At 38.1% G+C, this 15,546-nt stretch overlaps 1 protein-coding gene across 1 annotated transcript; it reads right to left on the bottom strand.

Moving 5' to 3' along the window:
* Positions 1-944: 944 nt before the first annotated feature.
* Positions 945-14,826, bottom strand: LOC148594071 (kynurenine/alpha-aminoadipate aminotransferase, mitochondrial-like). Its single transcript, XM_088528116.1, has 13 exons — positions 14,730-14,826; positions 12,983-13,151; positions 11,856-11,988; positions 11,077-11,151; positions 10,061-10,270; positions 9,507-9,572; positions 8,215-8,297; positions 6,873-6,969; positions 6,564-6,625; positions 4,173-4,237; positions 3,211-3,317; positions 2,505-2,606; positions 945-1,322 (listed from the first exon to the last, which is right to left on the bottom strand). The coding sequence occupies exons 1-13, from the start codon at positions 14,794-14,796 to the stop codon at positions 1,281-1,283; spliced, it is 1,278 nt and encodes a 425-aa protein (XP_088384242.1). The 5' UTR covers positions 14,797-14,826; the 3' UTR covers positions 945-1,280.
* Between the last annotated feature and the right edge of the window lie 720 nt (positions 14,827-15,546).

Genomic DNA, 15,546 nt, shown 5'->3' on the forward strand with positions numbered 1-15,546 from the left:
CCAAAACAGGAAACAAAACAAAAGCCCAAGACGCAGCAAAAGATCAGTTCAAACAAAACTACGGATCAACTGGAAAGAACATTTTGCTTTTGAATATTTTTAGAACTTTTAAAGTGGAATAAATCTAGTAATGCAAACTCCTGTCAAAAAGCTAAATCAAATAGTTTTTCACTCTTAATGCAAATATGTGTAAATTTAAATAAATTTGTCACAACTTACAGCCAAATCAAATGATTCTAATTGTGTTCCTGAGAGACTTGACTTTACTCAGCCCTGGTGAGGCCGCATCTGGAGTATTGTGTCCAGTTCTGGGCCCCACAGGACAAGAGGGATGTGGAGCTGCTGGAGAGAGTCCAGCGCAGGGCTACGAGGATGATCAGGGGCCTGGAACATCTGCCCTGTGAGGAGAGGCTGAGGGAGCTGGGCCTGTTCAACCTGGAGAAGAGAAGGCTGAGAGGGGACCTGAGCAGTGTCTAGAAGTACCTCAAGGGAGGCAGTGAGGAGGATGGGGCCGGCCTCTTTTCACTGGTGGCCACCGACAGAACTAGAGGTAATGGCCGGAAACTGAAACACCAAAAGTTCCACAGGAACTTAAGGAAAAGATTCTTGACAGTGAGGGTGCCAGAGCCCTGGAACAGGCTGCCCAGAGATGTTGTGGAGTCTCCTTCTCTGGAGATCTTCAAACCCGCTTGGACGCAGTCCTGTGCCACGTGCTCTAGGTGACCCTGCGTGTGCAGGGGGTTGGACTAGATGATCTCTAGAGGTCCCTGCCAACCTTCAGCATTCTGTGATTCTATGACTTCTGTTAGCTTAATTAAATACTTGAGATCAATTCAATTACTTGAATGTAGCTAATGTATAAAAGTAGTGTCCTTTCTTCATGAAAAAATCTACTGACGCCAAAATAAAAAGAAACTATTTGTATACATTCACTGTTATTTTGGAAAAATAAACTGTGGAAACCACACCTCAATGACGACTATTTCTCACTGCATGGTTATTAAAACATTCAGTACTCATACTGACATCTTGAGAGTGCTCTATTTTTTTTTTGTATGGTATTACTGACACAAAAAGTTGTATATGGTAATCATTAAAATATCCATGCGTATGTTCTCTGCGAACCCTTTTTTGCATGATGATTATCTAAGTTTGGAAACCAAGCACTGGTACAGCCTAAGGGAACGTGTAATGTAGCATGCTTCCTTTTTAGTGTTCTGATGAAACCTAATGTTAATAAATGCTTTCTGGGAATCAATCGGATTGCTGAAAGAGCCTTTTCATACAGCTTCTTTTATAAGGCCAGCCAGTCTCTCGAAAGCCTGCAACGACACAAAGATGGTTCGCATTTATATTCCAGCATGACTTAAATAGGCAATATACTTCATCTATAAAACTAATAAAACTACCCTAAACATAGATGAACACAATATTTTAAATTCTGCTGGTATTTGCTGGTTTACTTAGTTGTTTTTAACAACTTGTATGGGCTTTTAATCATACTGCAGATAGACTGAACTTATACTCCTCTAATAAATATGAAAAGGTAGAGTTTTCTGAAACAGAATACATATAGTGATGTTCAGAGGTTATCCAGAGTTCAGAGGCAACATAAGAGCTGCATTTTTAAAGCAATTAATGAGCCCTGGAAGAGTATTTCTTATAACTGTACATCAATATAAGGGGCTCCAATTTTCAAAGCTACAAGGTAGAATAGTTGAGGGAGGGAACAAAAAAGCACCATTCCAGCAAGATACAGCTTGAATGTCAATAGTATAGTAATGAATTTATTATAGTAATTATAGAAGAAATAGGCAACAGAAACCCACTTCTGTTACAAACCTTCACAACTGAATGAAAGTGCAGCTAAAAATAGTGAATATATTTAAGAGCCTGACTCGAAGGGGCACACTATCTGCACAGATAACTGCCTCATATGGTTTTTCTCTGTGACTTTACTGATATAGTCAAATACTGGCCAAAACATTCCTAAAACAAACAGATTAGTTCCCAAGGCATAAAATACAGGACGTATGTGTCCTCTATGAAAGAAAAAACAGTATTCCTTTTTAATAAGGACTGGCAAGACGCACACATAAAAAGAAATACAAGTTGTCCCATTTGAGGAATGGAAAGTTTGGAAAAGAAAGATACATAGTATCTGCTCCTGCTAATGGTAAAGCACCTAGCAGCACTTAGTCTGATTTCAGTGAAGTGTTTGGAATAATTTTTGTCATGGTTAAGTGCCAGAAAATCAACCAGCATGGGACACAAAATATTTTGTGGTCCTAAAAATGTGGTTCCTTTCAGGTCAGTTGAATATGAGTATCTCGCCTAAGCAGCAGCTATTACTGCCTCAAGAGTACTGCTTATTGCCCAAGATTACCAAACACTGTACACTAACAGACTAAAATCACATAATGAGAAGTACGTGAAAATATCGGAGCATTGTTATGTGAGAAACTGTTCTTCAGAAGAATGTAGAAAATCCTCCTCTCACTTACTTGATCCATCTGGGCTGGAGAAGGCAGAGAGAAGGAGGCTCTGACATAAGAACTAGGCTCTGAAATATCAATATTGAATGCTCCTCCGGGAACTAGTAACACCTAAGAAAAAATGATTAATCATTCAGTTATAAGCATTCCTTTATACAATGTTAAATTAAATCTGAGAAGACTTATTTCTAACTTTTTTTTTTTTTAGAATATTTTATCTACTCAAAAATAGAAGCCAAAAATACAAAGCCTGGAATCAAGATTCTCCTAACAAAACCAAAGGAGTCTGTAAAAACCACAGGATAGCTCTAGGTCTAGCTTATCACTGCATGGCACCTCTGAGTGCAATGTGGCAGGAGACAGTGTTGACTCTTACGAACTGTGAAAATAAAATCACATTTAATTTATCCTACTAAAGAGATACAGTGGACAGCCTTCATTGGTTGTGTGTGTGTAAATCAAATATATTATACTATATATTACATAAAGTGGGATTAGCTTAAGCAAATACCAATATTTGAATACAAGCACGAAAGTATTTCATTAGTGAGTCACTACACTATGTGGCAATATCCTGAAAAGAAACTGGCAGACTTAGTGATTATGCACAGCAAGCTCCCCCTTTTTCATAAATGCACATATAATGGGCACAGAGCTGGACAATTTTTTCCTCATTCCATTTTAACATCAGAAGCCATTAAGTCATAGTTCATACTTCTTTCTGCAAAGCTTTTTCCATGATCAGCTGCTGTGTGTCAGCAATTCCCTTAATTTTGATCCATAAGAACATTCCTGCAGCAGGGGGATACCATTCCGCCAAGCCTGGGGAGAGAGAAAAGAGAGGAATCAAGAGAAAAAAACCTGTCCCCTCTGTAATCAGTGCATCACAGATTCAGTGAGCTTCTGAATTTGTTGCTCAAATGAACTCACAATATATTCTCACAGTCCACCTTAAGACAGCCCAGTGCTACTATATTCTTTTCATACTTGGGGAACCGAGGCAAAGAGAGCCTAAATCACTAGTCACTTAGAATCATGCAGAGAAAGAGGAAATGTTTCTTACATAAAAATCTGGAATTAGCAAAACTAAGTACCTTAAAGATTGTGTGGTGCACAAGTACCCCTACCCCAATAGGTAGGTGGTCAGTTCATAAATAAGTTATTGTTGATTCCACCTTAGACTAACTAAAAGGAGGGACACCAACAACTCTTGATGAGATTCTTTCAGTGCTCTGCCATTAACTGTGGACAGGGACATCTGAAATTAATTTATGAAAAAAAAAGAAAAAAAATTATCATTGCTATTATACATATCATTTATGTATTCTTTTAAATTGAGTACACTAAAGCTGGCTATTTCAGACAAAAATTTTGAAGCCGGAGATTTTAAACAAAACAAGTTTGGGAACACAGAGGATCAGAATATATGTCCTTTGTAAAACTGCTTTATACAGTAATGTAACGGACTTTTTCTCACTGCTGTCTCTTTGTTCCGTTTCAGATAATGACACTAAATAATTTGTCCTAAGCTTAATATTTAATGCCATTGGTCTGCTTATAGTGGTTAGCTATCACTTCAGCCAGGAGATGAAATTTACAGTGATTTTTTTCTTGAATATGAAGATGATAAACAGTTATGAAAAAATGTAAGGAATTAGCTGTGTTGGGCACACTGACCTTTTAGCCACTTGTCAGCAGCAATGAGCATGGCATCCCGCTGGGTTCTGTAGAACTCCACCACCCTGAAAGCAAATGTTCAGTGTCACAGTCCTGTAGCACTAGAGGTTTAACCTTGTTCTCAAAGGGAGAAGCAAAACTTTTGTACTTGAACAACCAGGGTGAACATTCAGTGGAAAGCAGTACACATCCAAAATGGGCACAATTTACGGGGCCTATGAAGCTTTTTATGTATCCAGCAAGTCCTGAATGCTTCACTGTGTCTCCAGTGAGAGGAATTGCTTTTGCACCTGTTTTCCTAAGCCTTCCTTATGCAATGGGAAGCACACTATCAGCTCTCTGTACCTTTTGTTCTTTCTGTTTCTGTCTGTCTTATCAGTGGACACAAGCCTTGCTATCAGAACATCCGAATCAGAACAGGCATACAGAAGAAGATGAAAGACTTACACGTGTGCAAAAGCACACACTCAGTATTTATGTACTTGGATTGAAATTTTGTAGTGGGGCTATGTGGAAAAGATATTTCACAAAGTAAACGAATCATTTGATAAACCTGTCATGACCATCTGACAGCTTCCTCTGTTCTAAACCTTTGAACCTATCTGTCTCCCTCACGATTTAAGCAAAACTTCCAAATAATTCAATGTCATAGAAGAACAGAGCATAACCCAAGTGCGAACAGGAGCTAATCTTGTGCAGTGACTACTTGTGTTGACATAAATGGATACGGCTTGGATTCTGAAGTGTCAAGAGTAAGTGCAGCAGGTTCAGAAGTGCCTGGGGTGGACTTGATAACTGTTTCATGCAAAAGTGTTCTCTTCTTTATAGAGATACCATATTTAGCAGGTTGGATAATTTCACAGTTACGAGCTTCCTTTTTTTCTTTTTCTTTTTTTTTTTGACATTCACTGAATGAGTAGCTTTTATTTCTGCATATATTGTAAGTAATTCATAGGCAAATGCTAACACATTCAAAAGCTAATATAGTCTACTACTCTGGCAGTTACCTGCATGAAATGATAAAACATTTTCATGGTTTCACCACACCACAAATTCCCTTGTGATTTTTTTTGCCTTTGCTGGTATCCTTTTATTTTCATGATGGAATGAAATCATAAGTCTCAGAGAGGCAGGACTTTCACAGGATTGCACATGCCCCAAACATTACACTAGATCCTATTTAGAAGCCCAGGCCAACAAACCAACCTTGCCCATCATTGAAATCACCTGGTTGTAGTTACCAGTTGAGCCTAATCATTAAGATACATGACAAAGGAGCCTAGAAGGTTATAAAGGCTTGGAAAGAGGCCCCTGCTGCCCTATTTTCCTTGTGCTCAGTAGGAAAAAAGTGCCTTTGATTAGAAAATAGAGATTCTTGCCTGCAAGTAACATAAGGTAAGCTTAAGAGTTTCACAGAGGGTTTATTTCTCTAATTGCTCAAAGATGAGTTAATGTGTGGTCTGAGCTCCTCTGCAATATCTATCCTTAGTCCTGTTTTTTTTTGTGTGTGTATCCTGTGATACCTAAAACAAACTAAAGCCAAGGCTCCTGCATTTTTTTTTCTTTCAGATAATGATGCTTATGATAGAGACAGTAGGCCGGTGGTTTGGGATAAAAGTGGCTGTTAAAGTCAAATACAATAATTTTTCTTATGCTTTTGTCATGCTCCTGTAAAAGCAAGACATGCTGCCCAATGATGTGAGAGGCTTGCAACTCCAGTGATTCCTTAGAAATGAATTGTAAATACTCAGGGGAAACTATGCTTCTCTAAAGTAGCAAATGAAATGCAAATATGAGTTGGTCACTATATAAAAAAATGCCTTGTGGGGTTGGACTAGTATAGCAGGGATTAAGTGTTAGCCTGGGATTGAGTCTGTAAGAGTGCCAGTGGATAAAAGCGATGATCAGGGACAGCAGGTGGTCTTGGCTGCTTTCTGTAATTCGTTCTCCCTGTATTTCTCCAGCTTGCATGGCAATTGCATTAGGGGTGTTAGAGGGTAAATTTCTGCCAAGTTAGTGAGGGAGGATTTCACTTTATGGGTTTGGTTGTCACATTCTTTGCTTTAGCCTTAACACTTCTTGAAGGATGAATCTATACTTGCTGAGCTGTAGATGGTGAGGCCAGGCTCCCTTGGGCCCTTTTCAAATGAGAGTTGCATAGTCACTGACTGACAGGACTGGCACATTGACAATCTGCAGTGACACCTCATATGCTCTGAGTCTCCTGGTGACCCTACTAATCCATTTGGTCTAATAGTACTCAGATGTCTCCTTCAAACTGATGCTGCTTCTCTGACCTGCTTATTGCAAAGAGTGCTTGTTGTGAGTAAAAAAATGCAGAGGGCATGCAAACTGATAGGTGAGGGGATTTGGCATATGACATGATCCTACCTGTCTACATGCTCCAAGAAACCCTTCTCTCCCCATTGCTGAAGAAGCTGTAATATCATAATCTAAAGAAATGAAACACACAGTCAATACTGTATTGTAAATAAGACACTTCCTCAATTGTCACAGGAAGTCATAGACATGAATGTTAGTGAGATTTCCCCAAGGGCAAGAAGCTGCATGCATGGTCTCTAGGAGCAGCAGCCTTCCTGAAAATAAGCCTGAATATTGAAAAGCTTCCCAGCATTGCTGGCTATGGGCTGGGATCCGGTGCCTTTTCCAGGTAGAGCGCGGGTGGCAGCTGGGACTTGCCTGTGTGAAGGTGCTGGCGTGCATCGTTGATACTTGGATGTGCAGGACGACTCTGTCGATCAGAGGCTTTGGACCGGTCAGGAAGCCTATTCTCAACCTAGAAGAAAAAGAAAAAGATTATTGTAGAAAAACAGTGTGCAAATTCTGTGTGTGACCTATTGTTAAACTTGTAACTCAGAAAACATGCAAGTACTTAGTAGTATCATGTGTATCATGAGGCTCACTTAAATGTTTGGTCTGTGCAACTTACAATCTCAAAATCATGAAATGATCATTAAAATTTAAAAATGTTCTCATATTTGCTTCTTAGTTCTGAGACTTCAGGACATATCCCACATTTTTAAGCTTTTCTCTGAAACCAAAAAGGTACATGACTCAAAGGGAAGAAAGATTTTTTTCCATAATCAAAAATAACGGATGCTCAGGCTTTATGAAAAAGCAGATGGGAGCTTGTACTTGTTTTTACTCCTTTTCAGCAGTGCAGAATAAATGGAATTTATACTGATTAACTAATCTTATTCATGCTCCAATGCTTATAACCCATCTTTACTCACAGATTGACTCATACTTCTGTTTGAAGAAAAATAAAACTGGTAAGTTCATATGTCTTTGACAAAGATAAAATTGCATCATGCCTTCTCTGCAGGGTCACTTCTGAAAGTGCAACTAAACATCACATTGTCTCCTCACTTTCTCAGGAAAGGGGTTACAATCCACTAGCTGGCAGTGTAGAATTCACATTACTTTCTCATATCTATTAGAATAATAAATAAATGAAAGTTAAAAATCAAATATGTTGATTTCCATGAAGTGGAAAACAGCTAGTTTAGTTTTTCAGGCAAGTGGAGACAAATTGAAAGAAATGTAAAGCTAGAAGACAAGAGAGGTCAGTATAACTCCCTGAATAGGTTATGGGGGAGAATGAGGTCATGATTTTTCTTCTATGCTGCAAAGTGCCTAATAGAGTTGTCAGGAATGGAAAAAGACAAGAAGTAGAAAAAAGATAATGGAAGTAATAACAGAGCAAACTTTTTAGAAGTTCCAGGAAGAGAGCTGGAATCCGGCATCTCAATATTCCTGCCTGTACAGTGTCTGTAGGAATGGGCGCTCTGGGGAGAGTTACTGAAGAAAGAGCATCAGAAGAGAAGTGGACTCTGGAGTTACGTGACTGCCAGGAAATGGCATGGAAAGGAAGCAGAGCTGCAGATCTGAAAGTAGTTTCCAGAAATGTGTAGGTTAGGTATTAGTTGAGAAGTACGGCACATCTCATCATTTTGTATGTAGTGTTAAGTCTTGTGCCTGAAATGACAGGCAATGCTGAGCAGTCTGAAACTGGCCTTACCCCGATGACAGAATTTTAGAGAAAGAGTCAGTCCTGATAACTCGGCCATCCACATCCATTGAAAGGAAAGATGGAGCCCACGGCTTTGAAGAAAAATAAAAAAAAGTAAAATTCAAGTTGCTAATAAGAATTATGATGGAATTTCTTTATTATGAAGATGTGATTATTTCTTAACCAAAGTAATTTTTATGATGGTAAATATTTTATGGAAGAACATTCAAAAGACAAATGCAGTAACTCGCAGACAGATGATAGTTTAGACTGGCTTTCTGGGATGTGATGATAACATTCTGTGAGTCAACAAAAATCGGCCTTGTTTTGTGGTGTTTTACTCACTGCTTTGCACACAAATGCTCAGTTCAAGTTTTGGTGTGATGCTATAAACAGAAGAGAAAAATAATGCATTTTCTGCCAAGCTTTTTATGGCTTATGCAGAAAGATAATATAAGATACAAGGATGAGTCCCATTGGCCCTTAGCTTTATCTTAAAGAAAATAGAAGATACCACTTCATTTTGAGGATCTTATTGGGATCAACACTCTTACCAGATATTCTGTCTCCTTTATAACTTCTCCCCTCCCATTCTCTCAAAACTTAAAATGATGGTTATAAACAAAGCATCTTTTATTGCCTCCTCCCACTAAAAGTTCTTTTTTCAAAATGGAAAATAATAAATTTTAGCTTCTAATAATACTTCACTGCTTTATAGGGCCTGCTTTTACTCCCAAAATTAGATACTTTAGCAGGCTTTGCAACTGTAGATCCACATATGCAGATGGCTGAACACCAGATCATTATCCACTTGGAGAAAAATTACATGAAGAAGGGAAGCTGCCTGTCCAGGGCTACTTCCTGTGGACTATGGCGGAGCTCCCTTGGTGTCTCCATAAGACAAAGGGGTGGAAATAGGATATGGCAAATGAGGAGCTGCGGAATAAGAGACTAAAGTGAAAGGAACATTAAGAGGCTGCTACTTTGAAGTGCTGCCTCTGTGGTGCATGTGTTTTGTTCTGGAGGCAGACTGAATCCTTGTTGTTTTCTGCCTAACGAAGGAAACTTTTACCATATAATGCTTGAGAAATGTGAAGTGTAGTGGTTAACAGAACTGAACTGAAAATCTCTCACAGGGCACAACAACTGAAAGTACCAGAGAAATGAAATGACTGTTAGGCCTACAATTAATTTGGCAAGAAACAAAGGAGAGGCACGCAGGAACACCATGGCTCAAACACTAATCCTCTTCTGGACTGGAAAAGAATGTACTAAGACATGTGGGAAAAAAAAAAAATTACCTTTTGAAACTGAAGAAAGTAGTACGGATCATCTTCTATTATTAGGAAATCATATTTTCTTGCAAGCTAAAAAAAGAAATGAATATAAAGATAATACTTAGTAAAGGTGCTGTAAATTCAACTGTTCACATATCCTGGACATATTTCCAGGACCATATTCTGATGCTACATATTGCTGATTCACTACACACAAGGTCATATCAAGAGAAGCTTTCAAATGCCAGAGTTGGGTATCAAGCAATTATAAGGAGAAACATAGTACTTATAGTACGAGGACAAGTGAAGGTCTGCTCCATGTAGTGCTCTTTGCAGGACACATGCAATAAGCCCCATTTGAAGCTCATGGGAAAGATACCAGCTAGGAATGGGCTACTATGGCAAGAAAAATATCTAACGCATAAACTACCTCTGAAGACTTGTCATGAAAGTTTCTGCTAGAAACAAGCACTGGCAAGAATAAGTAACAGGCTAAAAGGACACATGTAAGGTACCCTCAACTGAAGTGAGACTTGGTTGTTTCCACGTACAGGATGTGTCGGGCCTCGGCTACGTACCTGGTATATCTCCTTCTTGCGCTCTGTGGTCAGAGAGTTTCCTGTTGGGTTGCAACCATTTGGGATAGTATACAGGAATTTAGGAATATTGCGGCTACATTTTTCTATGTCTTCTGGGCTCCATGCAGATAGAATTTCCTTCAGAGCTTTTGGAATAATGCCATGCTGGTCACTAGGAACATTAATTATGTTACAACCCAAAGGTCTCAGCTGTTGATAGGGAGGAACAAAATTGTCACGATCCTATAATTCTAAAATCTTCATTTTGTCATTAATATGGCAAAATTTCGGTGATACAAAGTCCTTCTAAAAATATAGACATACAAGTAATTATTATTGCTGTCTCAATCTTCATTTACTGTGAAAAGTTTCCTTGAATTTGCTCTATTTGCTCTATCTTTAGTGAAAGATGTACTCAACAGCCAACATTACTGAGATGGCTTTTGCTGCATGGGGGGAAAAAAAACTGAAATAGTGGTGCATTGCCTATTGTAATCCTTCAAATTGTCACACATTTTGAGTCTACATTCAACTACATATAACTAAATTGCCTTTTAGAAGTAAACATTGCTGTTTTTGTATAGTTCTTAGTAACTTGCATCATAAAACTCATACTTGGATGTTTCAGGTCTCTTTCCATGTTATGTTGTTATAGGTACAGTACAACTGGATCATGTTTCAAATGGGCATGCTGACATGCTCAAATATCTACTTGTTTCAAAACTGCTTCAAACCTAACTTGGTCGTGATGGCTTTCTATCTCCAATCTCAAATGTGATCTTAGCCTTAGAATGGACCAGGAATAAGAAGTGGAGCTTATGTTCTAGGAATAGCTTTTATAGAACACTGGAGCTTATATGAATTAATCTTTATGAACTTCATGAGAAAAATTAGAACTTTATTCTTGGATACATTTTTGCAGTAAATACAATATGTATATACCTGCAGACTATGTACCAAATTCTGTTTATTTCAAATGTGACATGTGCAATATTTTGTTTTTAAGGATTACTTACAGCTGCTAGTGTCCCAGCATATGTAGGTGCATCCAAAAGGATATTGTCCCCAGGATTAATGAGCATTTCAAACACCTATGAAGGAAAACTGTGTGTTAGGAAGATTGAGCCATTCTTGCATCATGCTTCTGACTTCCTAATGGAATTATAAATTCCAATTACATATAAGCATTTCCATAACCATTTAATTAAATATGCTGTCTGCTAGGAAAACAATGAGTGGATTAAAACTCTATTTTAGAAGCTAAATGGAGTTAGATAATCAGCTAGAGAATGCCCATTTGAAAAGGAAGACAGCTCTCTAATATCATACAAAAGAAACAGTGCTTCAGTTGCTTGCCAAGCAGCAGTATCAATGGGCTGAAACGGGCTACTTTCTAAAGCAGTTTAACATAATGAGAATTGAGTTATGGCAAATCAAATAACACATCAACATACTTAGTGGCCTATGAGTAATAGGAAATGTTATCCTATGATATATTCTGAGAAGCTTTTAGATTTTTATCCATTCACGTAGCCTTGACAGATGAGACTGTTGCAACAATTTTATTTGAACTCTACTATCTTCTATCAATAATATGCTGAGACATTTAAACTACTCTGCAAGTTATAGTGCCATTTATGCTGGGTATAACTCACCTGACTGAAAAGAATACAACTCTCCTTCTCCACCCCCTCCAAAAAAAAAAAAAAAAAAAAAAAAAAACACCCTTAACATACATGTGTGGTGTTTTTTTTTTTTTTTTTTTTTTTTTTTTTTTTTTTTTTTTGTGTCTTACCTTACATAAGCCTTCCTGGCTGCCAGTTGTGATGCACACTTCCATTTGTCCTTGCTCAGGACTGTAGTTGGCTGTGGGGGGATTATGTAGATTCCTTTGAAAATTTCTTAGCCAAGACAACAGTTCTGGAATCCTGAAACATAAATTAAGTTGCACCTGGTATCTTGTATGGGCTGAGGCTAGACTGCTCCTCTAATTCAGACAAACTTGGCATGCAGTCTGAAGAGAGCTTCCTGAACTGTCAAATATACATAGATGATGATTTTGTAACTGCTCTATCAAATAGTAAAAAATGATAAGCATTTCTTTTATGAAAAAGCAGAAGAGATAGGAATCTACCATTAATACACTCAATTATCATTGCAAGTTTTGGGCAGAAATGATTCACCAGGGAGGGAGGCTGCTGGGGATGAAGGCTGAACAATATTCACTCCTAGGAATGATCTCTCCAGACTTAATAGGGTGGACTTATTCAGCATAGGCTGCATGTAAATAAAGAGTTTGGAAGCAGGTTTTGCAAGTTGGTAAGCCTTCGAAGGAAATTCTGAAGTGACTGGGTACCTAGGCTGTATTCTATTAAAATATGAGAAAGGTTTGAGTTCACTGTGTCCATCTAAATATTTTTTGCAACCTGTCACAGAGCTGACTCAATACTGTCAGCTCAGAAGTCAAGGGCTAAAGTAACTTCATTGATGTATGATTTTTTTTTTTTGTATTAACCATGGTAATACCATATGTATATATATGTGTATATATATGTATCGGTTTACTTACAAACTGCATTTTTTGTAATATATTGTACCAAATAAGATCTAAATGAATATTTAAATGCCAGAACTATGTACTGCAATGCTGTATCATTTAATGAGTATCTTACTAAGAAGTATCACTGTTACTTAATGATCCTGGAGTCTGGCTTCTGAAATACTAACAGCCACAGAATGCTCTGGCTTGATAAGAAATGAATACTTGGAATTTAAAATTTTTCATCTGCTCAGAACTTTCTACTTGAAACTGAAATGTAAGTATAGAGGGAAAATAAACTTTTAAATTGTAAAGATCAATTATAATAATAAGGATTTTATCATTTGGTGATATCTTGAGGTGTAAGCTGCCTTGACAGGTACCCTGCTGAGGTGGAGTACTGGAGAGCCCTCTTCATCAGCTCTTCCCCAATCTCAACAGCAGCTCCATGTTCAATGACCACGGTAGCCTTCTTAAATGGGAAAGTGTTAGGGTTTGGGGCCCCTCCAGCCAGGGAGATGAGTGATGGAGGAGACCTTTGCATCAGTTCAGCTAGAGTAGAAGGAAAAAGACTTTGATTAGAATTTGATTATTGCAACAGGCACATTTGTTAGTTCAGTAAAAAAATAATGAGCCAGAGGTAGCTTGTTCCATTTGCACTTTTTAATATTTATCCAGTTATAACTTGAAAAGAATGATAGCTTTTAAACTTGTCTTTCTACTTGGACTGAATAGATGTTAATAAAATCATCTTTGTTGGGAAGAAGCTTTGTTTTAAAATAAATTTTTAAATAGTTTTACCTGTAAGAATTGCTCTTCTATTAGCACAAACTTTCAATAACTTACACCTTTGTTTCAAGAATTTATCTTAATGATATTCTCTTTAGATTGATATTTCAAATGATTGGCTTTGTTTTTATATTCAGTCTTGTTGTAGCTGATGTGGCAGTGGTGTGGCCTTAAACTAGTAATATCTATGACAGCCGTTTTTGTAAGAGTGGGAGTATTTCTGGCAGCAGAGCTTTAGTGGCAGTGGCGCTGTGTAAATACAGCACTGTGAAGAAAATGTTGACAACTCTTGCTTTGATGTCACAGTTTCATAATCCTTCAGATCCAATCTTTGCTCTGCTGGTAGCACAGAATGGAGCTCAATCAGGAAAGGGCACTTGATTGTCTAATAGCTCACAATCCATGCTGGTTTAATGCTTTTATACTAGATATGATAGAACAGATGATACTATCTCTGCTTTAAAGACTCCTGGTATTAAGTCGATTCTCCATGGGTTATTACTCAACTTGAGCATAGGGAGGGAGTTCATATCAGTTTGGCAATGTGTCATGTCTGTGACTTGATCTCGTACAAAGACTTCCCATGTCATCAAAACCATGTGCCTTTCTGCACATAAGCCGAGTTACTTGATGTTTGTTACAATGCATATCAATGCATCACTTGTGGGGGGAAGTGCATAAAAAATTCCTAGACTAAATTAACCACAACTAAGCTGTACCTGTATGGTGCATTCAAACAGAACAGCAAATACCAACCCCTTGCTGAGAGAAGAAATTGTCCCCTGGTAAAGGTTTAACTAGTAGTATGCTTCATGCTCTGATTCTGTCAGGTCTCTGTAGGCTTTAATTGTGCACAGAAGCAAACAGTTGAACTCTTCTTGTGTCACTCGGAAGATTATATAAGATAGTAACTTCGGTGTGGGGAAATGTGGACATTAATAAGGTAAATAAGTTATGTGGGATAAAACATTTGACTGCGACTGATCTTCAAGTCATTAGCAGTTGTTCCTAAACAACCTGTGTAAATTCAGTAGCAAGCTAGACCAAAAGCTCCGCTTCAGGGGCACTAAAGAGATTTTTTCAGATACATAGAATGTTACTTCTATACAATGTGACTTCTGTCTGGATGGGTTTCTGAAATGGCTCAAGGCTATTCATTTTCATTCACCCTGGTATCTGCTTGACATCTCAAATTTACACAAGCCAAGGCAGTTAAGCTGACTTTGTAAATACTTGTCAGCTTACTGCATGGCTTCACCTGACTTTTTCTGGTGTTCAGCATGATCCAGGAAGCAGGATGGTTCTCTTCAAAGGCTGTTTTAAAGACAGGAGTGTACTCACTTAGAAGTCTTATTGGAGAGGCTTTTCTTGCTGCACTCACAGAGGTGAGGAACCGAGAGTAATTCATATCTACGGTGAAAGTGCAGTTAGGTGGACACGGACCTGGAAAAGTGAATAAGACTCAGTGCTTTTGGTATGTGCGTTTTCCACAAGCAATACGTCCAATTCATCATCTCCATAGCCTGCTTTGTAAAGTAAATGTTAAATGTTGCTCTTAAAATCAATTTTGAGGAATTTTTCTCTTTGGATTTGGCTGGAAGGTTTCTGCTTCATACTGGTTCTGCTACAGCTTTCCAATAACATTAACACAGTGAAATTAGGTCAAATGCTTCTGTTCTGATAAACACAGATAGCAGGATGGCTTTGATCTGGGGAATTTGGTCTGTTAATGAATCATGTGTACTGAATGTTTCTCTTAAAGCACTTTCAGCAGTTTCCAAACAAGAAAAGCAACCCTTGGTCTTCTCTCCTCCCTTTATTTTTTCAAGCTGTAGAGCTTTAAAAACAGCCTGCAAATTTAGAGATCTGACAGTTTCTAAGCACCCATCGGCTCTCTTTTAAGGCAGCTCTCCCTTAATGACACTCCTACTATTTTTTTTAGCTGTATTAGATATTGCATTTAAAATTCATTAACTATTGGAAGCCACAGTTGTCACAACACTTGTCAGGATAGAAGACAGGTGCTTTTAGCAAGGATGAATAAGAATGTCTTTCCAAGTGTTTTGGACTTGTAATTCTCCCTTCTCCCCCCCTACCCCTTTCCCTGGTGTTAAAAGGGACTAGGTTAATCCTGGGGGAAAAAAAAACAAAAACATTC

The sequence above is a fragment of the Tinamus guttatus genome, unplaced genomic scaffold (assembly GCF_059628265.1).
Source record: "Tinamus guttatus ecotype Peru unplaced genomic scaffold, ASM5962826v1 Tinamus_guttatus_pri_ptg000301l, whole genome shotgun sequence".
Lineage (NCBI taxonomy): Eukaryota > Metazoa > Chordata > Aves > Tinamiformes > Tinamidae > Tinamus > Tinamus guttatus.

Excerpts from the sequence above, each read along its gene's own strand:
- LOC148594071 (XM_088528116.1), bottom strand. The coding sequence starts at position 14,796 with ATGAATTACTCTCGGTTCCTCACCTCTGTGAGTGCAGCAAGAAAAGCC. Across the intron at positions 9,573-10,060 it reads GCAAGAAGGAGATATACCAG|CTTGCAAGAAAATATGATTT; the intron begins GTACGTAGCCGA and ends TTCTTTTTTTAG. Across the intron at positions 2,607-3,210 it reads AAAAAGCTTTGCAGAAAGAA|GTGTTACTAGTTCCCGGAGG; the intron begins GTATGAACTATG and ends ATTTTTTCTTAG.